General features: G+C 39.9%; 7 protein-coding genes and 1 non-coding gene across 8 annotated transcripts; 5 read left to right on the forward strand and 3 right to left on the reverse strand.

Moving 5' to 3' along the window:
• Positions 1 to 1,396: 1,396 nt before the first annotated feature.
• On the forward strand, positions 1,397 to 2,973 carry ATC70_011074 (uncharacterized protein; the record flags this gene model as incomplete). The annotated part of the gene is made up of 5 exons (XM_064830276.1): positions 1,397 to 1,580; positions 1,794 to 2,496; positions 2,553 to 2,713; positions 2,770 to 2,860; positions 2,919 to 2,973. 5 exons carry the CDS (start codon positions 1,397 to 1,399, stop codon positions 2,971 to 2,973), a joined length of 1,194 nt encoding a protein of 397 aa, XP_064682778.1.
• Positions 2,974 to 3,388: 415 nt separating this feature from the next.
• ATC70_011075 (uncharacterized protein) lies at positions 3,389 to 4,695 on the forward strand (the record flags this gene model as incomplete). Its single annotated transcript, XM_064830277.1, has 2 exons — positions 3,389 to 3,716; positions 3,773 to 4,695. The coding sequence occupies 2 exons, from the start codon at positions 3,389 to 3,391 to the stop codon at positions 4,693 to 4,695; spliced, it is 1,251 nt and encodes a 416-aa protein (XP_064682779.1).
• Positions 4,696 to 5,962: 1,267 nt separating this feature from the next.
• Positions 5,963 to 6,676, forward strand: CTR2_2 (copper transpport protein; the record flags this gene model as incomplete). The annotated part of the gene is made up of 1 exon (XM_064830278.1): positions 5,963 to 6,676. The coding sequence occupies one exon, from the start codon at positions 5,963 to 5,965 to the stop codon at positions 6,674 to 6,676; it is 714 nt and encodes a 237-aa protein (XP_064682780.1).
• A 271-nt stretch (positions 6,677 to 6,947) lies between these two features.
• On the forward strand, positions 6,948 to 8,422 carry ATC70_011077 (uncharacterized protein; the record flags this gene model as incomplete). The annotated part of the gene is made up of 3 exons (XM_064830279.1): positions 6,948 to 6,950; positions 7,009 to 7,905; positions 7,964 to 8,422. The coding sequence occupies 3 exons, from the start codon at positions 6,948 to 6,950 to the stop codon at positions 8,420 to 8,422; spliced, it is 1,359 nt and encodes a 452-aa protein (XP_064682781.1).
• A 1,008-nt stretch (positions 8,423 to 9,430) lies between these two features.
• On the reverse strand, positions 9,431 to 13,812 carry ATC70_011078 (uncharacterized protein; the record flags this gene model as incomplete). The annotated part of the gene is made up of 2 exons (XM_064830280.1): positions 9,431 to 11,938; positions 11,992 to 13,812. 2 exons carry the CDS (start codon positions 13,810 to 13,812, stop codon positions 9,431 to 9,433), a joined length of 4,329 nt encoding a protein of 1,442 aa, XP_064682782.1.
• Positions 13,813 to 15,531: 1,719 nt separating this feature from the next.
• On the forward strand, positions 15,532 to 17,684 carry ATC70_011079 (uncharacterized protein; the record flags this gene model as incomplete). Its single annotated transcript, XM_064830281.1, has 2 exons — positions 15,532 to 17,388; positions 17,448 to 17,684. 2 exons carry the CDS (start codon positions 15,532 to 15,534, stop codon positions 17,682 to 17,684), a joined length of 2,094 nt encoding a protein of 697 aa, XP_064682783.1.
• Positions 17,685 to 17,745: 61 nt separating this feature from the next.
• ATC70_011080 (uncharacterized protein) lies at positions 17,746 to 18,530 on the reverse strand (the record flags this gene model as incomplete). Its single annotated transcript, XM_064830282.1, has 3 exons — positions 17,746 to 18,195; positions 18,259 to 18,458; positions 18,521 to 18,530. The coding sequence occupies 3 exons, from the start codon at positions 18,528 to 18,530 to the stop codon at positions 17,746 to 17,748; spliced, it is 660 nt and encodes a 219-aa protein (XP_064682784.1).
• A 4,591-nt stretch (positions 18,531 to 23,121) lies between these two features.
• Positions 23,122 to 23,194, reverse strand: ATC70_011081. The gene has a single exon. It is a non-coding gene; the product is annotated as a tRNA-Ala (tRNA).
• Positions 23,195 to 24,918: the final 1,724 nt, after the last annotated feature.

Genomic DNA, 24,918 nt, shown 5'->3' on the forward strand with positions numbered 1-24,918 from the left:
CCTCTTCGTTTAGACACATTTCATCTACCAATCGACACCCACAACGCACTGAATGAAACATCCAACAAAGACTCGTATTTTGATGGGTGAATCAAAATCATCACAGTGCTATTTCGTTCAACATGGCTCCTTGGCTCATGAGTTGCAGGTACCTGCTACCAACACGTGCATTTAGACATGAAATAAATAGAAGCAGCATCACTCCTTAAATTTGCTATGAAAATTTCTGGCGCTTGCTGCTAGATGGGCATACAGCACCGTCAATTAGAGAAAATTCAAGGAGCATAACAAACGGGTATTATACTTGCTGAATGTCGCTCTCTCTCCCTTTTTCTATTTTGATTATTCACCTCAAATCACATAATAAAACAGTAATGAGTAAACATTGCCACAAGCAATACAAACAACAGCGTTTGAACGCCAATAAACCCTACTTGTGATGGAATAGACTGAGGGTTTATTTATAGGCTTTTAGGACACACACACACACAAGATGGTTGTCTGTGATTTAATGTGAGATGCTATGAGTAGTACACTGTTTTCCACGTTTTTCGACTTGTGTTGCCATCTTTGCTAGCCCAGGATGAAATGGCACAATAAGAACATGGCTGAATTGTCGCCATTTCTACTGAATCCCTGTCAATACACATTAAATGGAAAATACTGGTGTACATGAGTGCAAGGGACCTTTTCATTATTCAAAAGTAAAAATTTAAAGGAGTATAGAGAAGAAAAAACTGTAATGATGTGTAACAGTGGAATTAATCGCTAGAGATTCTGGTTTCATACACATTACAAAGGCATCGCTGAAAGAGGCAACATCATACGATAATAATACTAAGCGAGGCAAATGATGTGTATCAGAAAGCTGTATAAACAAAGACTCTGGTACAAATACATGATAAGCACGTTGCATGAAGCCCGTTCGTAGACATGTCGAGCCATTATCAAAGCGCTTGGCGAGTTGCAAACAAAGTTGAGTAGCAGTGCAATGCTGCCATCTAGATAGACCCAGCTACCATGTTTTGAATTGACAAGCATTTTGCTACAAGTCTTCATCAGATAACGATACCACTCCTTTACCTGATGCTCCAGATGGTTAATATTCGGTCATTTAAACCCAAGCTTTTTTCGGATTACACTATACGGTTGTAGTAGTACTTGTAATTAAATAGAGCTCTTGTAGAAGTAATAGAGTAACATTTAGATCCCTGTTTTTGTAGATATAAAAATATTTTCTACCTTGCCTCTCTCCTTCTCTTTTTCTTTATCATTTCCAAACAATTTTTTACTTGTTTTTTTATCACTAAAAAACTCTTTAAATCCGTTCCTTCATACTCTCATTTTTGCAACATCTCCCCTCCCCCCACACCAATCCTTTCTAATACCATATATCATGAGCGAAATTCTTTTATCCAATTCAGCAGCTACCAATCATTACGATTACTCCAATGGATCCATGATGGTCAATATCAACCCTGGATTAGTCCAAAAGACCAATTCAAGCAGTAACAATGCATCCACATCTCCTGTAACATCATTTGAGGACAACTCACATCATCAATATACTTCTTATCCAGGTAAAAATTTTAATTTCGAATTTATTCATGTTGTTTTCATTGGTTGAGCTGGGATTTTTAAGGAGTTGGACCTTGGTCTTCTTTGATGTCTCTGTGAAGCTTGATGAAATAGACAACATTAGCGAGAGAGAGAGAGTTTATTACTGCTAGTTTACTAAATATAACTTTTTTTTTGTACTCCCTTGTCATCCTCCTCCTGCTATGTTACTATAGCTTATGCTTTTCAACCAATGCCCATGGGATTTCCCCCTGTGCCAAACTACCATCAACATCCAATGTCTCGCTTAGGTTATTTTAATGATCCATCCACCACTGCCGCTGCCGCTGTAGCTGCTGCCATTAGACAGCCTAATAGTCCTGAATCCATCTCATCATCATCGCCTCCAACGCCATCTCCTCCTCCCCCTTCAACCATCAACAGTAATACTATGGCATTTAACAATGGCCAAGTATTAACTACACAATCCGTTGATACGGAGCTGATCAATCCTCTTGTGCCATCATCATCTACTTCTACTTCTTCATCAGCATCCACGAACGACAATAAACCAGCCGTCGTCGCCGCCACCGCTATGAGTAACAACGCTGCAAGTGCAACAACAAACAGCAATGGTAGATTCAACAACCCAACTACTGCTCGTGTCAAGGAAATGATTACTCGCGCCAATTCTGTGCCTATGGAATTCTACCACACCGAGTTTTTAGAGTATTCAAAGGAAACGTATGAAAAGAAGATGGAAAACAAACGTAACAAGCGCAAGAGACCTGCCTGTCCTCAACAACAACAAGATGATATGCTGTTACCACAAGAAGAAAAGCATCAAAACAAGAAGAAAAAGACCAATACAATGCAAGAGTTGCAAGAAGATTTTGAAGAAGAGCTTGATGAAGAAGACAACGAGTACAAATCTGATGAGTGAGTAGTCGTTGATTCTCTCTAGCATGCGCACCAAGACTAACATCTCTCTACAGCCTCAATGGCAATGTATCTAATGCCGAGATCCGTCGTCAAATTCACATCCAGTCAGAGCAAAAGAGACGTGCTCAAATTAAGGATGGCTTTGATGAATTGAGAAAGCACTTGCCCGGTTGCAACAACAAAAAGATGAGCAAGGCTGCCTTGTTGACTCGCAGTAAGTTTTGGTTTCTATACGACTGTGATTTACGTTCTAATCTTCCTGGTAAATAGCTGTTCAACAACTTCAACATTTGAAGGGCATGCAAAATGAGCTTTTGTCTGAAGTTGAGAGACTTTTACAAGAAAATGAATCATTGAAAAAGTGAGTGCAAATCTCTCTAGTATCAGAAATGTATCAGACTGACATTTTCCATCAACAGGTTTCAACATGGAGTCCTTCAACGCCAAGCCATGGAAAAGATGTATACCTTTTAAAACCAATATATCCTCACATTACACCCCTACCCCTACCCCTTTTTTTTTCCAAATCCATCACTCCTTAATTATACATACATCCTATTTCACTCCTATTTTTTTTTTCTCACTTCTTCTACTACAAACCAATTTGCCCTGAAACTCTCCTTTACTCTTTCTTTTTTAATAACAATTTTGTAACTAGTTTTCTCTTAATTCTTGTCGTATATTCTTTTCTTGATTCACGTAGGAATCATCATTGTTATTATGACCTTTTTCTCGTGTAACTGAATCAATTTTAAAACAAATAAATCGGTGCTCTTATGTGTGCAGATCATCTACCATTGCAATAAGATGTAACTATAAGATAAAGACCCCTTTTTTGTGATGCATGAAAAGCCCTTCTTTTCCCTCTTTATTACATCTTTTTCTGAGCATGGCGATCAAACGCAAGCTCATCCCTCTTCTTTTTATATCAAATGTGATTACAAGTACCCATCAACAACAGGTGGATAGTAGTAGCAACAGCAGTGATGCGGATGACGATGATGACGACGGGTGTGCGTTTATTTCAGGTCAGCATTGCGATCAAAATGGCATTTGCAAGTACTGTGCAATGTGCCTTCAAAGCTCTTGTATTCTCAGCAAGACAATCGGCGGAAACGTCAACACTGTCAACAGTTGCAACACTACGCAATTTGGCACAACCAACCTTTACAACTGGTATGATTACTGTCTGTCAAGCGATAATGATAACAGTGGAGGTAGGACGTATTATTGCCTGTGAGTACTTTGTCCATGTGTTGAAATCATGCCTTAGATTATTGTGCAACAAGCACAGAGTGTTACCAGTACCGCAAAAGCGCTGGCCCCTCTGTAACTTATGCGTGGCACAATTTGACATGCAATCCTAGCACTTGTATGCTGATCGCTAGTAACGGTGCACCACCTCCCATACCGGTACCACCCCAAATCATTGGTAACAATGGCGGCGGCATTCAATCCCCAAGTGACCCTTACAAAAAGACGCCAAATAGTAGCGATAATACATTCAATGCATCAGAGGCAGATGCTAGACACCACTTTTATCATAACAAATTCCACAATCCAGCTGCTATTGCCTTGACAATTGTTTGCTGTCTCGTGCTGTTGGTGGCTATTTGCTGGATGCTCCGACTTTGCAACAAGAAGGGATGGTGGCCATTCACAAAGAATCGACTAATCTTGACAGCAGCAGCAGCAACGATAGGCAAACAAAGAGATAGGTCGCAACAGATGCCATTAGAGAGCCACAACTCAATATCATCTATACCAAGCTCTGCTCCGCCCTCATTTTCATCCACACCTCCAGACATGGCGGTGATACGCCATCCACATTTGCATTTGTACACACATCAACCGCTCGTTCCATCAGGACGATCTTCTACTGCGTCTTCATCTAATAACGAACCACTGCCATCGTATCTATCACCATATTTATCGCCACCAAAGTACGAGCAAGCGATTGTAACTCAAATCAGAGGTTTGAGGGAGGAGGGAAGCAGTAGCAATAGTAGTAATCGAAGCAGTCTATCCCACACAGATCAGTATCACAGAAATAATACAGCGCCGCTACCCTCCATGTGGGTTCCTGTGTACTTTACACAGCAGCACCAGCCAAATTTTGGGCGAGGAAGGGCGCCCAACAATCAAGTCGAACTGTATGGATTCACACCAAATCCAGTGTTTTGGGCCTCCAATTGAAGTAGTATATACTATACTTACTTTAGTGAGTCGCTGTGATAGAGTCTTTTATCTTACTATTACTCTGATATTGGTATTGTCACTCAAATCTTTGTATTCGCATGAATTCTACATTTGTACATCCTTCTTACTGATCAATTCCAACTTCAGCCCTTTATCAATTATTAACGCACGCCCCACAACCAAATAAATACATTCAGTGGCACTAACCCGTAATTTTCTTGATAGTTTATACTTCGAAACTCATCAATAAACTTGAAGATAGTTTAGGTGGACCTCATGAGAGGCAATGAGGTTACCAGTCAGGAATAATTAAATCTCCGATTAGTGTTTTTTTTGGTTCTGATTTGTTGATATCTGATCAAATTTCGACTTGATTGATCTATTTTGTCAAATCTGACTATAGAAGTTGCGATGATCATCTCATGCTTCCTTAAGCTTTCTTAATGTACTTTCCAAGGCGCATCTAATGGTGCCAATTGTAATAGTTATTTTGTATAAGCATACCGAGCAATGTTAGAAAACATGAAATGAGGTTTTTGGCGAAAATGTTGAGATGTTACATATGAAAGCCTCGCAAACGAAGTTTCAGGGGTTGCTTTGAATCGAGTCAAACATTTTGACTCTATATATGCCATAACAAAAGCCTTTAATTTTGAAGGTGAAAAACGCGATCGTTTGATTTTCGACAAAATCCATGAGGTATCCCTCATGATTTTTTGTTGATTTTCGGCAATCCCAAAAAAGTTGAACAAAGGTGTCAAAAAGCAAGTGCTAGATGAAAGCAATTGAGTGGTGTTATTCTGGCGGTTTAAAACGGTCTCTAACTCGAAAAAATCACTGCTCAAATACACCCGGATTTTGCTGTGTTTTTTATATTTTTGAGCAAGTGAAGGTAATGCAAGTATGCTGTTTGCCTACATGAGTTGCTCTCATTAACACAGATGTGTAGCTTACTTTCAAGACAGATTCTTCATCACAACCAAGTTGATCATAGGTATTACTTGTCCAAATGCTCCTCTCAAAACCGTAATTGCATTTGATGTCTTTGTTTTGTTCTAAATCACAGAAACTCATAAAGACATATAAGGAACGCTTGTAAGAGCTTGTCTAGGCATCATTTTATAACGAATTATATGGACATGATTGGCGAAATTCGACATGTAGCAGCAGTAGTAAAGCGTCACAGTGTCGCTATTGTTGAGGAGAAAGGCATGCAATGTACCTTAATCTCTTTTTTTTTTTCTCGTTTTCTTTCTTGAACATCATGAAAGTCGAGAAATCACCCACACGCTCATCTTCATTCAACTCGCCTATAGCCAGATCATCCCATTTGCGTAGCAACAATTCAACATTAGCAAGCAGCTATTCACCACTGCGACGCTCTTCATCTCATTTCTCCCCATCATCACCATCATCCTCTTCATCCACCTCTCGATTCCAAGAACCCGCCATTGAAAACACAACCACAACAAACTCTCTCAAAAGAAAATATACCAGCTCTTCTCCGTTAGCGTCTCCATCTAGATCTACTGTGGGCACCATCTCTCGCTCTGATACATTTGCAAGTGAATACGAAGAAGGTAACCCACACAAATGGACCAAGCAACATTGGAAAAAGCTAGAAGAGTGTTATTTGCGCAAAAACCGTGATTATGAAAAGGCAGCGAGTGAATTCTATTACATCGAATCGTTACAGGACATATTGCTACCGGATAGAGACTCCATTGAGGGAAAGCCGATAAGAAAAGAGCTTTGGTCAAAGGAACAGATTTTGTGGAGATGTAAATGTTTGGATACAAGCGCCAGATTTCACGGTGGGTTGTTGCCTTCAGAACGAAAAAAGATAAAAAAGTCTGTGGATACAAACCTGTCGTCAAATATCTCTTCTGGATCTACAGTTACTGCAGGATCAACATCAAATGAATCAAGCTCTTCAGCAGAGAAACTGAGAAATCTTGTAAGCAATAGAAGACTATAAAAAAAGCCTCTTATGAGCAGGCCTATTCATTACATTTTACACCCATCACATATCAGTAATAAATATTGCAATTGGCATCTTCAGTCAGCACTCCACCTAAGGATGTTCACTAGAAAAGACATTGCTGGTCAATGTGCGCCGTTAGAGTATAAATGTAACTGGCAGAGGATGGTGTCCCTTTTTCAACAACCGAAATCTGTCTATAAAGCTTTGCATGCAAATATTTTATTTCTCTCTTTCTTTTCTGCATTGTATAGAAAATCTTAGGACTATGGTAAGTACCAAGATTCATGGAAACAGGCAATAGGTCTGTATGATTAACACTACAGTAGTCCGTCTTGATTGAAACCTCCCTTGGTGATCTTGTCATTGACTTGTACACAGAGGAATGTCCCAAGACCACACTCAACTTTTTAAAGCTTTGCAAAATCAAATACTACAACTTTTCACCCTTCTTCAATGTGCAAAAAGACTTTATGGCACAAACAGGCGATCCAACTGGTAAAGGAGATCAAGGTGAATCGATATACGGCATCTTGAATGGACCCAGTCAGCGTTATTTTCCAGCGGAAATCAACCCCAAACTAAAGCACAAAAAGAAGGGCATGGTGTCGATGGCTGTTGCAGCAGACGCGTCTATTGAAAGCGGTGGCGTCAGTGGAAGCCAGTTCTTTATTACACTAGCAGACGATTTAGATTATTTGGATGGTAAATATACCTTGTTTGGCGAAGTGGCAGAGGGGTTTGAAGTGCTGGACAAGATGAATGAAGCATTTTGCGATGAAAAGGGTAGACCTTACCGAGATATCCGAATCAAGCATACAGTCATTTTGGACGACCCTTTCCCAGATCCAGCAGGTCTTCAAGTGCCTGACGAATCGCCCTTACCCACCAAAGAACAAATAGAATCCATGCGCATTGCGGATGATGAGGATATTGAAGAATTTGGCGATCCTGAGGAAATTGAAAAGAAGGCCAGAGAGAGAGAAGCAAAGGCGCACGCATTGACGTTGGAGATGATTGGCGATCTACCCTTTGCAGAAGTCAAGCCACCGGAAAATGTGTTGTTTGTCTGTAAACTGAATCCAGTGACCAGAGATGAGGACTTGGAGATGATTTTCTCGAGATTTGGTGCTATCCACAGCTGTGAAATCATCCGTGATAGACAAACGGGTGATTCTCTTAGTTATGCTTTTGTGGAATTTGAAAACAAGGAAGATGCCGAAGAGGTAAATTTTGCTTATTTATACCGAGAGAGGATGGCATGTATTGATGTGGTTTTATTAGGCCTATTTCAAGATGCAGTCTGTCCTGATTGATGATCGTCGTATTCATGTGGATTTCTCGCAATCGGTATCAAAACTTCATAAAGATTGGATCTCGAAACGAACAGGAGGCAAAGGAGAATCCATGGGCGGTTTTGACAATCTACAAAAGAGAACGAGATACAGAGATGGTGACGAAAGCAAGAGAGAGAATTATGACTTGGTGTTTGAAACCGACAAGCGAGATCAAAAGAGACATAAAAGCGATGAACAAGGCTCAAGAAGAAGAGACGATGAACGTCAACGAAGGGGAGATGATCGCAAAAGAGATGACCACCGTCGCAGAGATGATAGACGAGACGATAGACGAGATTCTCGACGGGATGATAGAAGAGACTATGATCGCAAGAGAGACGATGATAAAAGGGATCGTAGAAGAGATGATGACAGGAGAAGAAGCAGCAAACGCAAGATTTATTGAGTGATCGGGTATCTGTAACTATTTGTTATGGTATGCATTGCCGTTGTATCTGTTGATTCTCTTCGTTTTAGCACCTGTAGCAAGCGAATCATATAAAAGTAACCTGCTGTAGCATACGCACTCTGTTTAATGTAAACTGTTAGCCATCTACTATATTTTTATCTGCTTTTGCCTTGTTGTTCTCTTACACCTATTAAAACATCTCGTATTAATGTACCCAAGACCAAGATGTGGTTCAAATGATTTTGCATTGTACATATCTCGGACACTAAAACAATGGATCCACTACGAAAGCCACTGCCTAGTCGTTGTTGGCAGCTTTCGTTGAGTTTGTCATCGTTAAACAGCACTTCGATCAATGAGATGATCTCATTTCCACATATAAATGTAAAGAAAAAGACACCTGGACGCCAATACCAGTCTGCAATGGCTAATTTGGACTTGAGGGAGCGGTTAGTTTCAGTACGATCCGTATTTACATTTCTTGTATTATTACAGTTGTGAGAACAATAAGGTCAACGACCAGACAAAACATCATTAAGCACCCCATGAGTATCCGAAATCCGTATTGAACGGGTACGGTGTAGTTTTCTGTTAGCTGTTGATGCGTTGCTATATATGTGCTTTGCATGAGTAATTGAGAGGACGAATGTCATGTACACTTACCAATACTCGATCCAGCATCGTAAATATTCTCAGATGTTCGTATCTGTGGATTATATTGCGTCAGTACGTGGCTAGCAATGGTTGAACCCACTTATTACCATGTACATTAGATTCAAGCTGAGTGATATAAATTTGCACCACGTATAAAAATCAAACAGCTTTTCTCTCCAAGGTTTAGCTACTGTGGAAGCATGTCTGTTGGTTGGCAGGACTGAAATCTCGTTGCTAAAAGGCATAACGACGAAATGAAAGAGAAAAGAGTGAGATTTACATTTTATCTGTCAATGGCACGATTTAAAGGAATTTTTTATGATACAAATATTTATTACATAACAGTTATATCTATCGTTTTTGTTTTCTAAATGCGTACACAAAAGCAAAGAAAACGGTTACATTGAACAGGGTAAAGAGCCACAGAAGCCCAAAGTTACGCCACCTGTTGGAAAATGACCAGCCAATTCTGTATTCGTAATAGTCGTTGCCAGTGGAATATTGGCAGTAATCACACACATCTGTGCTGTTTGGGTTGCCCAGGTAGCCTAGCCCGCCGTCAGCAAAGTATTGAGACATGTATTGGCCACAGGTACTCCCGGGAACTGTATTGATCTTGATGTAGTCTTTCTCTTCGCAAACAACCTGAACACCGTCAAGGCCATTTGTCACTAGACCCTCTACCAAGTAATGATACGGATTCAACCAATACATCCAGGAGCTCCAGAAGGCAGGCATCGAGCTTGGAGGCTGGAAGATGCCATTGAACAAAAGCAACACAGTAAGGAAGAATGGATTGATGATGGCTGCCAATGTTGGTGACTCACAAAAGGCAGCAATGACATAGCCAAGAGAGACAGAATGAAACAAGTAGACAACAAAGATGATAAAGAAATAGCCCACTCTATCAGACTCGTTTTGCAAACCGGTAGTCCAGTAGTAAAAGAACATGAACAAGGCAGACACAGCAATCAAGTAGGGGATTTCGACCAAGATACATGACAGTGCAAAGGGGGACCAGCCGTAGTACTTACTGGCGTATTCGCGACGGAACCAAGCTCTTTCCTGTATGTAGCGGGGCTGAATCAAGATAATCATTGAATTGCCCATAAACAACGCAGTCAAGAGACCAAACATGCGGTTTTGGAGATCCACAGGCGACGACCCTACTTTCCAAAAGGTGAACCCAGTGACAAAGCCAATAAGGCATACAGTGAGAGCTCTGCCCAGATTGTAAGAGGGACTTCTCCACCAGGACTGATTCATGCGACCAAAGACAAGCGAGAGTTGCTGCCAGAAAGGCAATGCATAGGTTTTCACATGACGAGTAACCGTGTGGTCCGTGGTAGAGTGGATGGCTTCAAGCTCTTTCTCCAGAGCAGCAGCTTCAGGTGAGTCAGACCAGACTTGAGCCCAATCCTTGGAGACTTTACCAGCAGTACCAGCACCCACGCACTCTAGAATGTATTCAGCAGGATTTGCTTCAGGAGCGCAAGCAGGACCACCATTGGACTCGAAATAGTCAATCATGGTACGAGAGTCTTTGCCAATTTCACCGAAATAAGCCGTTTGCCCTCCACGCACCAACAGAAGCAAATGATCAAAGTGCTCAAACAAAGTAGCCGAGGGCTGATGAATGGTACAAAGCACAGGCCAGCCGGCGTCTGCCAATTTACGGATAAAGCGAACGATATTGTAAGAAGACTGAGCATCCAGGCCAGAGGTTGGTTCATCCAAAAAGAGAAGTTTGGGCTTTCCGACGAGCTCAACAGCGATAGTAAGACGTTTGCGCTCTTCGATAGAGATGCCAGTTCCTTGCTCAAGATCTCCCACAAGGGCATCCCCAATATTTTGCATTTCCAAGAGGTCCAGAATTTGCTCCACATAGGCATCCTTTTCTTGTTTGGATACATCCGCAGGTTGACGAAGATAGGCAGAGAACTGTAGTGCTTCACGAACAGTGGCATTAGGGTTATGCACATCCATTTGCTCACAGTAGCCAGTGAGACGCTCGAAATCATCAGCCAGATGTTCACCGTTCATGTAAATATTGCCTTCAATGGTACCAATGGTCTTTCTTTTGGACAGCACATCTAAAAGAGTCGTTTTACCAGCACCAGAGGAGCCCATCAAAGCTGTCAAGTTGCCAGGCTTGACAAAACCACCAACATTGTTTAGTAACTTGAGTTTTCCTCCTTTGACAGGAACCGTATAGTTAACATGATGCCACGTAAATGAAGTACCGTCATTCACAGCTTCCAGTTCTTGATGTGTGCGAGATGCCGTTTTCTCCAATTGCTTTTCAGCGGAAGTGACCTTAGGAGTGAAGCCTTTTTTATACACCTTGGTGATGGTGCTTCCCTTCTTGAGGTCTATGAACTCCATGGCCAGAGCAGCGAGGATAGAAAAGAACACAAAAAGCAAGACAACAGCCAAAAAGTTGATCCAATTTTGAGACGTGTAGTAACCATAATACTGAGCCAAATAACTGTCGCCTAGCACAAAACTGGCTCCTGGCTCAGCGCCAGGAAGAATGCATGAACGGTAAGCTTGCTTTGTGTAAGTCGGACCAAAGGGCACGGCATTGACACCCGCACAGCTGAAGCGAGCGCCCGTCAGTTCAGTACCAATCAGTGCTTTAAAGCTGTAAGCAAGCGGGTTGATCCAGTATATCCACATCAGCCAAGGGTGCATGTAAGGGTAAGGCAGCTGGTAACCCACGTAGATGATGAAGGCAGTAAAGATGATGCTGGATATTTGAGAAGCAGTGTAAAAGTTGGGACAAATGGACCCCCAGAAACGAAAGAAGCTGTTCATACACATGGTGATGGCAATCAAGTTGATGAAAAAGCTGAAAAACTATGTCAAGTCTGTTAGTCGATCGCCGATGAAAATCTTTCCTTGCAACTTACCCTGCCTGCGTCCAAGACAAACCCCATGATGAAATAGCAGCACAGCTCAAATAGGATGGCTTGTAGTATAGACAATGGAATATCAGCAATAACTTGAGCAACGTAGTAAGCAGATGGACGATACATGGCAAAGTGTTTGTGCTTCTCTAGTACACGACGGCCTTCCATAAACGATGGCATCTCAGCTTGAGCTACAACAGCGTTGAAAAAGACGGTAAAGATGTAAGCGCCAGCACGGCTAAACAGGCCTTCCACAGTGAGAGGCATCATGTAAAAAATGGAAGCGGTAATCAGTCCTTTGGCAACAACATCAATATAACGAATGAACAAGGAAGTTTTGTCTCCCCAGATCAGTTGTAGTTGGCGAACAGTGAGTGCCTTGACTTGCTGGTAGTAGCTGATCACAAAAGGCGTGCTGTGTGCTTGTTGGAAAGCTTCACGAAAAGACACCTCGGGCTTGTCGAAGCTGATCTCTGCCTCATAAGCATCACGTTCACGCATCATCTGGGTATACAGACTGGACTCCTTGTAGGCTTTTTCAAACTGTGCAGCATTCAAGGGGACACGAGCTTCAAAGCCAGGACGCACCTCACGTTCATTCAGGTTACAGAGACCAGTCAAAAAGTCAGGCGTCGATTTGCGTTCAGGACAGTGGAATCCCATCTCGACAAAGTAACTTTTAGCACTAGTGATAGGGCCAAAGTAAATACAGCGACCTTCGTCCAGGACCATTGCCTTGTCAAACAGTTGAAAGATGCTATCAGATACTTGGTATAGAGTAGCCACCGTTGTCTTGTGCATGATATCAGTCATGATGCGAAGAGAGCGGACGTAGTCAAGAGCAGAGGAAGCATCCAACCCACGTGTAGAGCCATCCCAGCAGTTAATAGAGCTATGTGTTGTCATTTGTTCAGCAATAGAAAGACGCTTACGTTCACCACCAGAGAGACCACGCACAAAGGCATCGCCTACCATCGTCTTCATTTGCTTTGTCAAGCCCAGCATGTTACCAAGCATGTACAGGAGGTTTTCTATAAATTCGGATTTGGATTCACCTGGAATACGAGTTGCTGGTGTTTTAGTTTTCAAGGCGAAACGAAGTGTTTCTTCAGTCGTCAAAGTAGGATAATGCAGATCTTCTTCTTCATTGTAGCAGACTTCACCTTTGAAATATTTGCCAAACTCCTGCGCATCAATTCCGCCATAACTGACATCGCCCTGTACAGATGTATAAGCTGTACGCATGTTGGAGAGAACACGGAGCAAGGTAGATGTTCCGCTATTAGGTCTGCCCAAGACAATCAGCATTTCACTCGACTTACAAAAGCCATTATTGTCATGTAGAATGGTCACTTCAGATCCAGATTGTTTACCCCACTTCCAGAATTGCAGTATCTTGAAAATGACAGATCCGTTGGTAAGTATAGACCTAGCATCGGCACCAAGGCCTTTCACTGTGAGATGTTTCCAGACGAGACCCATATTCTTGACCTTCAAGCCAGCCTCTGTGAGTTGGGTATGCTGATTCGCCAAATATTCTGTCAGATCAAACACTTGTTCACCCTTTTCAACATCAGTTATAGCAGCAGCAGCAGCAGCATTGGATTGCTCCGTCAATGTTCGACACACATGTTCATATTCTTCAAAAGCACTTTGTATATCAACAGCATTACCATTCAATTCGCCAAATCTTCCCTGAGAGTAGGTTGGAGACATAGGTAGGTTATCGATCACTGTGTCTGTGTCATCTTGGGTAGCACTTGCTGTGCTCGATATGCTTTGATCGCTCCTCTTGAGATTTGGGTAGTTGGTTTCATTCATACTAGTAGTAGCAGTAGACCTGTTGCATCAATAAGAAGAGAAAACGTCAGGATTTACAGGACTCTTTTTATACGGAAATCTTGATTCTTCTCAATTTCAAATCAAGTTACACAATGACAAGAAGTGTTCGTATCATGGATGCGACATGCTGGCATACACAAGCTGCAAATCAAGATAGGTTTGCACTGGCAAATAAGCTTTTTATTACTCTATGTTTGAAAGTGACATTTTGTGCGATTGACACACAAACTTGACCATTGTGTTGATGCTTCAACATGTCTGTTGAAAACATAGATTGTTTATGTGTCGTCGAAACACTTACAATTGAGCCTGTGTGGGTTTATGTCTATACGATCTTCTGGCAGAATGTCGCGCCATAACCTCATGTTACAGAACCGCATTTTCTGTATATGGTAGAAATAGAGACTAGGGATTACAAATCAAACAATCGTGTCTTGCACCCAATCAATAAAGCGATCTCTTTGTATAATCACTTCAAATAGAATAGTCTAATATACATATGTTTGGCCATAAAGTACGACATTCGATTACCCGTATCCGCGATCTTTCATCTAGAAAGCCCTTGCACTGATATGCTATCTTTAATGACATATTGGTAGCAGAGAGACGAGCCAACATGGCTTATTAATTACTGTAATTATTAAGCAAAACAGAGCTGCTCTCGTACTACTCTATTCCTCTTACTCCTCTCAAAAGTTATCACAGTCTGTATTTTTAGCTTTTGCTTTTCACAATGTCACCATAGATGTAATGTGTCGCACAGAAGATTTTCCTGTAACTCCTTGCCTATTAATAAGCAGGCAAATCTTGTTTTGACGTCGAGGTCACCCAGGTTCGTGATCATCAACTGTACCCGCATTGTGCTTACTAAAACTCTGTTGAGCCTATAGCTGTCTTCTCCATAAGATCGCAATCAATACATAAAACGTCGGTTAGCATTGATCCGAACCGTTTATTTTTCCTGTTATGATATACCATGCTTGGTTCATTATTTATACCAGAGTCATTGTGAGTCGAAATGTGTATTTTCGTTGAATGAATATGATCCAAATTGTGTTGAAATGATATGGCAAAAAAGCCGTCTAAGAAGACTCATTCTTACATGCCATGCATCGCAAAGAGCAATCCGATACACTCTTCTATGAATGATAAAAGCCTTTATACAAGATGATTACATTTGCGCCTATCTTTGCAGGATGATATGTAGACTATGAAATTTACCATCTAGATGCTGTTTGCTGCGACTTTCAGCTGTTTAAAATAATATTCTACTTTGAGCAAATGAACAGCTTTGGCATGGTTGTAGTCGTTTCATTTTTTCTCTAAGTTTTCGTTGATTCTGGATTTTCAAAACGACAGAAAGAAGGACTGCCTTCTTATCTATTACTCTTCTATGATTGCTCGCTATGGTTTGGGACCAAGCCAAACGTCTTATACATATTTGTCTTTTGTATGATGTCTGTTAGGTTCAGTATCGTAGCCATCTTCATTGGCATTATTCAATAGCTCGAAGAAACTCAACTTGTAGTACTAGATGGAATTTACAACTGGAAGGATGCTTTGAAACTCCAATTCAATGCGAACACTGTTGGAAGGCGCAGCATTTCCTTTAAAACTTCTGCGGCAGACTAAAATAAATAGACCCAAGACGCAAGTTTCACTACCTTTCATACCAGCTGTTTACAATTTTTGACTTGCATGCTTGATTTCATCCCTTACATTGCCAGCACGACAAAAGGCATTGATAAATCCAGATGGAAAACCGCTCTGGATGCTTGGATTCACAACCTGACCGAACTTCTCAACATGCAAGAAGCTGATTTCCTCCACGAAACCACTTCAAACGAGTCGCTCTCGCTTTTTGTGGAACAAGTTTTGAACGAGCAAATGGACACCACCGCCACAGTCGATCCCAAACTGATCAGATGTGTGTTTCTCATCTACTATCGTCTCGCAGCTGTCAATATCACGCACACCAACCCATTGTTGACTGCAAATAAGCTCTGCAGTTTCGCAGTTGTTTACGGAGACTCTAATGCGGCTGAAGTGCGTCGCATCATGGCACAGTTGGCTCTGGAGGAATCTATCGAAAAAGAGCTTTTTTCAATCATTGGCATGTTGGTGGATGCTGTTCAGTCCATGCCCAATCTCTTGGCAGCACCTGCTTCAATTGAAACGTTGGATCGCGCTTACGTTCTTGTACGTGTTTTGGATGCCCTCTTTTCAACAACACTGTTTGTGGACGCCATTCAGTCTTCATTCGATACTTTGGATAATGTGTTGATTGAATGCTATAGAGACATTATACCCACCTTGAAAAAGACTGTTGATTCTGACTCTCAGGCTGCACCCTATGCCTTCCTCGTCAAGAAATCACTTGTTTCCACCTTCAACTCTTATGCGGATGGACACTTTTTCAGACCACTTGGATACGTTTCCTCCATTAAAGATCACCAAAGCCTCGACAAGCTGTCAGAACCGATTGATTCATCTGTCATTGACTTGATCAGCAACAAACTTTTGGAATACATTGAAAACAGTGGACTCGAATCATCGAAAACTGCATTTGTGGATGGACCTTTGATTTTGGATTGGGAAGTAGAGTATCACATCACTGGAAAGCTAGACAAAATCAACAAGGATGTGTTTGGCGGCGATGAAGAGTCTCTCGAGTTTCTAAAGCTGTCCATGGAACAAGTGAGAGATTCGAATAAGGGCACGGGCTCATGGGGAGACAGCCTTCAGACACAACAGACACCAGCAGAACAGCAAAAGAATCCAGCTATATACCAAAATGTCGAGAGAACCTCCAAGATTTCTCAAATTCATGATCTATTCCCTGATTTTGGCGATGGATTCATAGAGGCTTGTTTAGACGCAAACAACGACGACGTAGAGGTGGTCATCATGCAATTATTGGAAGACTCACTTCCCGCCTCAGTAAGTGGATTGGATCGCAAGATGGACAGAAAGCCATTACCAGATGCCGCAACAACCGTCTCGCAATTGACACACCTGGAGAGTGAAGCAGAAGCTGTTTATTTGGAGGCAGAAGCAAGAGAGAATCGCAAGGAAGAAAGTGTGCTCAAATCCAGACGCAACGTTTATGACAATGATGAGTTTGATATCTTTAATCGTCGTACGGTGGATGCATCCAAAGTGTATGCTGGCAAAAAGAACAAGGAAGATGCCGACGCCTTGCTGGATGACAAGAGCTTTATCCAAAGCGAAAAGAAAAATGTGCTGCAGCGTGTGGTGGACATGTATGACGATGATTACGATGACACCTACGATGATATCAATGATGCTGGCGTTCCTTCTACGATGGAGAATGGTGATGGCGATGCTGCAGCCGATGTTGTCAGAAAGAAGCAGGAAGTCATTGATCCAGGAATCGAAAATGAGAGTTTGTTAGTTCATAGCTTTGTGGAAAATGCTGAATTATTTGCTCGTAATTCTACTGCTCGTAAATCAACCAAGCGGGCCGAACTAAGAAAGAGAACCGGTATGACGGATGAACAATTGGAGGGTTGGGCCATTATGTTTAAACGAAACGTAAGTTGACTAGGGGCAAATTCAACTGGATATATTTTAATGTGTTCAATTTTACGCAGCCAAGAAAGGATAGAATTTTAGATCGATACATGTTGTTTGACGGTAATCAAGCCCAAGTATCTGAAGATGTGAGTCAAGCTCAAAAACAAGCACTCAAGAAAGAGAACAAGCGTCCTCCTAGATCAGAATCAAAGGATCGTGCTTACAAAGACAAGAACAAGGCTCGATTTGGAAACCATAATCGTAAAGCACAAAGAGATAAAAAAGTAGCTAAAGCTGGGCCCCCACCAAGCTAGATTGTCATAGATTCATCGTGTAGATTTCTTCCTCGTTTAATTGTACAGTAAATACATATGTCTAATTATCCTTCTTTGTTGATTCTTTGAGGTACTTGTTGCGTTGAATTCTCATGTGGTTGTACATGACAGGAGATCCAGGAGCGTAAAGGATGATGACAGCGATGTAGGCATAATAATACAAATCACCCCATGCAGCCTTGACATAAGACAAAGATTGATAGATCATGATCAATTCAGAAGAAATACCTGTGGGGTACAAGACAAGAAAGAACGTATAACGAGCCCAGGTAATGAAGGCAGGGACCGATGAGGCCAAGTTGGTAGCATAGTAAGAATATCTCACAACTTCAGCGATTGACCATGAGATAACCATGGTTGTATAAGACCAATGGGAGTGGATTTGAGGGAAGGGGTAGTTCACGGCCCAGATCAAGAAAATACGAGAGAATACTTGCATGACAGTCGTCATGATGGGGGTTCTAACCCAACCCAACAAAGCGTGGACAATCTATTAACGTTCAGATTAGCCATCAAATTGTATCAAATGGAGAGCTTTTATAAGTAAACTTGCCTCAAACAATGCAGTTGATTGAACTACAATCAAGACAGGCCAGGTCACCTCAAACACATTCTCATATGAGCCAGTGCTTGCAACTTGAGCAATTGCCAAGAAGAGGACATAAGCCCAACCAGCAAGAGATGAAAAGTTGTATGCGATCAAGTAAGATTTCAAGAGACCTGAGGGCCCTCTTTTTTGCTTTTGCTCGACAGCTATAAGAAATATGGTATGGCGATGAGTATAATAACTGTGTAGTTTATAGCCTTTTGCTTACGTTTAGCCATGTTCTGCGGTTGATATGAGGATTAAAAAGCGCGAAAAACAGATAAAAAAGGACGACCCAACAGTTGGGAGGCTTCCATCATTTATCATATGTTACGCGAACTTTTTTTTAAGCTTCTGGGGAAGAAGCCACCACGACAACAGAAAGTCCATTGCCAATTGAAGGTCAGAGTTAAATCCTACAACAAGCATGGATGATAAACGTCAAGCAATGTGGTAAAATAAAACGCTTCGACCAAGCCTGATCTGATGCGGCTTCGTCTGCAATCATGTGCTGTATATATCTTGCGTTCTTTTCCGTGAGTATGATCAGCCATTCAAGTATAAACAAATTAGTGGAAAGAGTCAACATGTGAGAATGAGTGCTTTGATTTGTATGCATCGAAAAAGTGACAAAACATTTGTTGGCCAGTCCATCTTTCTGCCGCGCCATCAAAAGAGATTTATTTGTATACATGCAATCTGTATATATGGGACAAAACAAACTTTGAGGGTGAAAATTACATTCATTTTGGACTTCCATCTCATTTCGTCGCTTAATGTGACCTACAGTGCAGTCCGACATGGCTTTCCAACTGATGGATCTGCAACAGAAACATGACTGGGGCTATACCTTGGAACCATCGGTCGCAATCTTTTTCTCTATTTCTTCCACTTTTCTCCTTTTTATCTCTTTTGAATTCTCTTTGAAGTTCGATTTTGAAATCCGTATTGAAAGTAGCATGTTACTATATCATTTTTTTGCCCTTTAAACGATGGAGCAATTGGATTTTAGATAGGGTGCGTTGGTGTTGAGAAATCAGAAATTTTTGAAATTTGCAAATGTTGAGCAGATGCTATTAGTAAAAGTCAATGGATTACTATATGAATATTTGTTGTATGTGTAGTAAAAGTTGTAGAGGGTACTTTTGTTGATTAGGGAGTGTTGTATTTGGGCTTGCTGAGAAGGATGTCGATGAGTAATGAGGAAAAAGAGTGAAAATGGACAAATTTCAAAGGGCCGTACTGGTTGATTTTACTAAGTGAACATGAGTTTATAGATTAATAGCTTCTGTTTCTTTTTCAATTCTCTATACGATGGTATGGTTATTATGGATAAATAAAAAAAAGTTGAATATCCCCTGCTTGTAGCTCATGAAATATAAGATTATGAGCGAATTCATAAAGGGGATGTACATCTGGTACCTTAATCTTCTATATAATGATGGATATAACGTAGAGCTATCAAATGGTTTTTGTTTTGTGTGAATCTGATGAGTATTTGTCGAGATACGGCCAAAAAAAGGTATCATGCAAAATCATTGATTTTCCTTCAAAATCTGCCTGTGATAGCAAGCAAAAAATCTGGTGACGAGTTTTTGGTCAGGACAATACTTTCAATATTTTATGATAGAGTTATGTCAGAGCTTCAAGCAATAGCTCATTCGATAGGAAATGTTTTGATCTACAATGTTTAGTAATGCTTAACAAACTGTTTTGATGACAGATATTGATTAATCTTTAGAAAACAGTCAAAAAATTGCAAAAACAATCGTACCAAATACCAGGTGAACAATGTACACCAGAGACTTGAAACATATACCATTGTATTCTCCTTTAAATTCTCTACAAGTTTCATATAAGTTTGAAGGGGTGTTTACTATTAAGAAACGCTCAATTTTAAGGTCGATAGATTTTGGAATCCCATGGATCCTCATTCAGAATATTAGAAATTGAAGCTCCGTTGACCTTCCGCATGTATACACCTCACAAGTGTGCATTTGACTAAGCATTTTAAAAATTGGAGCGTTCGAAAAGGGCCATATTAACTTGTTGGTTTCAAGTTATCAATAGATACTTGGCATAATGAAAAATCTTGCTGTTAAGACTAGACAACTGTAGCTTGCCTTGCTCACTTATAATAAGGTTTCCAAACTAATGCATGCATATTCCCCCGCTTAAAAATAGCATCTCCAATGTTGATTATCTCATGAAGCAAGCATTTCCAATATAATCTTCCCACTTAAAAGATGCTCCAATATCATTATTCTACATCGTACCTCAGTCAAATAAGGCTTTAATTTAGATTTTGTTTTATCTGTGTTTTCAGAGTGATTTTTGATTTTGTCTGTGCTAAATTAAAGAAGTTTCATAGACTTCAATATTATGAAAGTTATCCGTGATTTTCCCATTTCAATCTTTTTTGCTTAGGTTAACAAGCCATTGGGTGATGTAGATTATTCGACAGGACGAATGCTAAAGCTTGAGATGGTGACTCAAATATTTGGTACTATCTGGGGCTGCTGCACGATTAATATATTTATTATTAGAATCTGCTAATTTGTATTTCGATGCTTCTGCATATGATATTTACTTAATTATAACCCTTGTTCTTATACTACCATAAAATAGCAGTTCTAGTACAGTAAAACAGATAAAAAATTTATTAAGAAAAAGTACATGCTGATTCATCGCTTCTATATACGGTACTTGATCATATTGAACCTACTGTACTTTAACATCTTCCAACTAATTTTTTGGGTCGTGTTTACAAATATAGTTTATACAGTAGCGTTACAAATCGTAATATCCATTTTCTTGTCACTGCATACAATCATTCGTTTTCTCTTCATCTCTTTTCAAACTGTTTTATCAAATAACTACACAATACTACCAACTCACTTGTAACAGCAGATTAAGACAAGTATATACAAAAGAATGTGCCGTGTCGTGATAATAACATAATATATATAATGAATCAGTTATAAATTAAAAGACAACGTTTATTGAGTTCAGCAGTTAGCTATGATATTTATACTACTTGACTTGTGTAACAAAAGATGTAAATAATGTTACAGGCGAGTCGGTAGTAGTGTATATAGTTTTGATAAAAGAGTATGAAAGAGATAGTAAATTAGCCAAAGCAGATCTAACTATCAAATGAGCATCAGGTATATAGTTGTCCAACTAGAATAAACAAATAAACAGAAGTAAAAGTAGAAAATAGAAAGTAAACCAGAGATGTATATAAAAGAGTTAACAATGAATCGATTATAATATCTGAGATATAAAAAAAATTCAAGGGATCTTACAAATAACAGATGTTTGATATAAGAAAAGTAGTAAATATAACTCTAATGAGCTTTATAAAAGATGTGTATTGAAATATTGGTAAAATATAAGATGATTTTATTAATTGATTTGAAGAGTTATGCTTTTATACTATTTTGCTATTTTTTATGTCTGTAATAATGTCCTGGTTAACATATGATTGATTTGTGGTTTGATAATATTTCTGTAATAATATCCTTCGATGAATGAAAAATTGCTAACTTAATTTACAAGGGTCAATGTACATGGTTTCGTATGATTTGGTTATGTAATTGCGTTTCATGGATTTAAAAGTAAGGTTTGATATAAGATTGTCCATTTTGGATACAAGATACAGAAGGCGTTGCAGCGTTGATCTGGGCCTTTAATTCATGTCCGCTTGATATGCCGCATTTCGAGTTGAGATTGAGTTGTGGCCAGAATGTAATTTAATCGATACTGTGGAATTTGAGGCTTTACAGACTAAAGTTCACGGAAAAAAAAGAATAAAAAAAACAGTAAAGTCAACTTGATAAAGGTATTATATTTTATTATCAAACTGACACCACGTGTAAAGTAAACTGAAGTCTCTCTACTGGCCAGGTAGATCATCCTTCTTATATACTATAACAATGGATAAAAGTTCTGTTAATTAGATTGACAAGTAAGTCAACTCAGATCAACTAATGTCTAATCATGCTAAAAGACAACTCCAGCAAGCTAATCATGATTTAGCTTTGCCTGGATGAATAATTAGACTCTCATCCGAAGTACCCTGATCTATCCTTTCTATAAGGATAATTAATATCGATCTAGTAGCATGTATCCGATAGGTACAGTCTACTTAGTCTATATCAATAGTACATATCTGAGTGTGTATCGCTAAGCATACATCTTTATTAGCATGTATCTGGATATATGGCATGTCTATAGCATGTCTCATATATAGTACAAGTCTGTAGTACATAAAGTATCTGTAGCTAGTATCACGGATATAAGCATGTGTCTTATAGCGTGGATCATAAAGTGCACATCTGAAGCAACAAGCTCATATTGCATTAATCTTGGTGCCTATCCAGATATGGTAAACATCCGTAGTCAATGATGTCGGAATACAAGTATAAGTCTATAGCGCCATCCATGTCCGTGGTGCCATCTATAGCCTATAACTTATATAGTATGAATCTTATAGTACTAGCGTATCTGAAGTCCATATCTTCTTCTTATAGTATAAATCGATATCGTACATCTAATCCAGCGTACATACAGTTTATATCTAAATCTGGTAACTGGATGAACTGTCGGAATGCAGATCATAGTGGATGTATTCCACAGATACCAAAAGTAATGTGTTTTATATGTAAAATAGAGACGAGCAGATTAGATGATTATATAGTGGCAGAAAAAGAAAGTAGATGTTACGACTTGTAACAATAGCTACGACAACCTCACACCGTTAAATACATAAAAAAATGACTATTCTCGAGCCGTGGAGTGTAACAAATATTTGTTGAAGAAAAAAAATGGAGAAACCGGGGTTTGAACCCGGGGCCTTTCGCATGCAAAGCGAATGTGATAGCCACTACACCATTTCCCCACATTAGTAATTGTCGACTTAATAAATAGATTCAATGATAGGAGTTAACGAATTACCTGGAGTTTAACTAATAGATTGAGATTGTGTTCGAAGATGCTGTTTATTGAATGCATTTACAACTTATATTTATACTATTTCTACGATCGATAATTACTTAATCAATAGAACTTTCGAGTAGATATAGTACTTGATATAGCAACTGATAATCAGATCAATGCTTGCTGTCAGTTTCCAGAACCTTCGAGTATACGCTGGCGCCTTTTAGTCGCTTTCTTCAAATTTGGCTTAAACCTAAATCTAGGCACGACCTAATGATACGTGTGTATCTTTCTTTTGGCTACTCGGCTCTATCTCGATTTCCCAAAAAGTGAATATACCGTATATGGGAAAGGCGCAAGGTGGTGTATTCAAGGTATAATTCTCGACCTTATCTACTATATCTTACTGGAAGGGTTACTCCTTGTTGGTGCGGTTTTCTGGTGCATTGACACACTCATAAAACTGTTGTAAAACTGTATGTTTTCTCTTGATGGTGCGTTGATACTGTTATTCTAGTCGATGTGGTCTCTATTTGGTGTATTGCTAATCAATGTTGGTGCTCACTCAATTGGTGTCGCTTCTATTTTGTTGTTGTTACATATTCGTTTGATCGTGGTGCTTCTTGTCAAGTTTAGCCGAAAATCTAATAATCAATATTTGGAGCCGATAATGTTGAATCGATGAATTAGTCAGGGATCTAAATGAGATTGCGCGCTAATAGCCAAGCATTACTATTTTGAAATGTGGATTTGACTCTGGACTTTGACTCAGGATAGATGCAAACCAATTGATGCCGAATCGTTGCAAGATTCAAGTGGAATTATAACAATGGAATTGGGGTGTTACTATTTTAAACAATGGGATCGATTCAAGAACGCGGGTACATGAAGTTGACATTAAATTGAAAGCAATCCAATTTGGGGTTACATTTGTTGAGGATATAGATCATCTCTGAGAGGCAAATGTATTAGGCGTTGTATATTACATAAGAGGATCTGAGAATGAGCTGAGATGCATAGTAGAAGTGAGAGGTCTTTATTCAAGCAGCACGAAGGAACATGAGTGGTGCCATCAAATGGCTAATCTATATCCCGGTTCCTAGAGAGTGGTAGCCTATGGCCTTTCGTCCCTGGAAGTGGGTTTCAATTCCGACAAATGTTCTTCCGTCAAAGCCATTAGGAAGAACATTCTATCCTGGATCATCTTTGTTGTTTATCCTTGACTGGTGGTTCATGAGTTCTGATGCAGCACATCCTCGCTACTGGTTCAAGGCTTATACAATTATCCCGCATTCAAGATCAAGGTCCTATTGCTGCGGCACTGTCAAATAACTATAAATACCTTTGATATCTACACTAGTTTTGATCCCTATTCAATCTTGGAATAACATAATAAATATATTCAGTTCTAATTGTATTTACTCTGTCTATATTTCGTTATTCTAAACAAACGCACCATCAAGAGATAACATACAGTTTTACAACAATTATATGAGTGTGCCAATGCACCAGAACACCACACCAACGAGGAGTAACCCTTCAAGTAAGACATAGTAAATAAGTTAGAGAATTATACCTTGAATCCACCACATTGCGCCTTTTCCATATACGGTATATTGCCTTTTTAGGAAATCGAGATAGAGCCAAGTAACCAAGAGAAAGATACACACGTATCACGCACCGCCC

Source organism: Mucor velutinosus (assembly GCF_035048745.1).
Source record: "Mucor velutinosus strain NIH1002 chromosome Unknown tig00001564, whole genome shotgun sequence".
Lineage (NCBI taxonomy): Eukaryota > Fungi > Mucoromycota > Mucoromycetes > Mucorales > Mucoraceae > Mucor > Mucor velutinosus.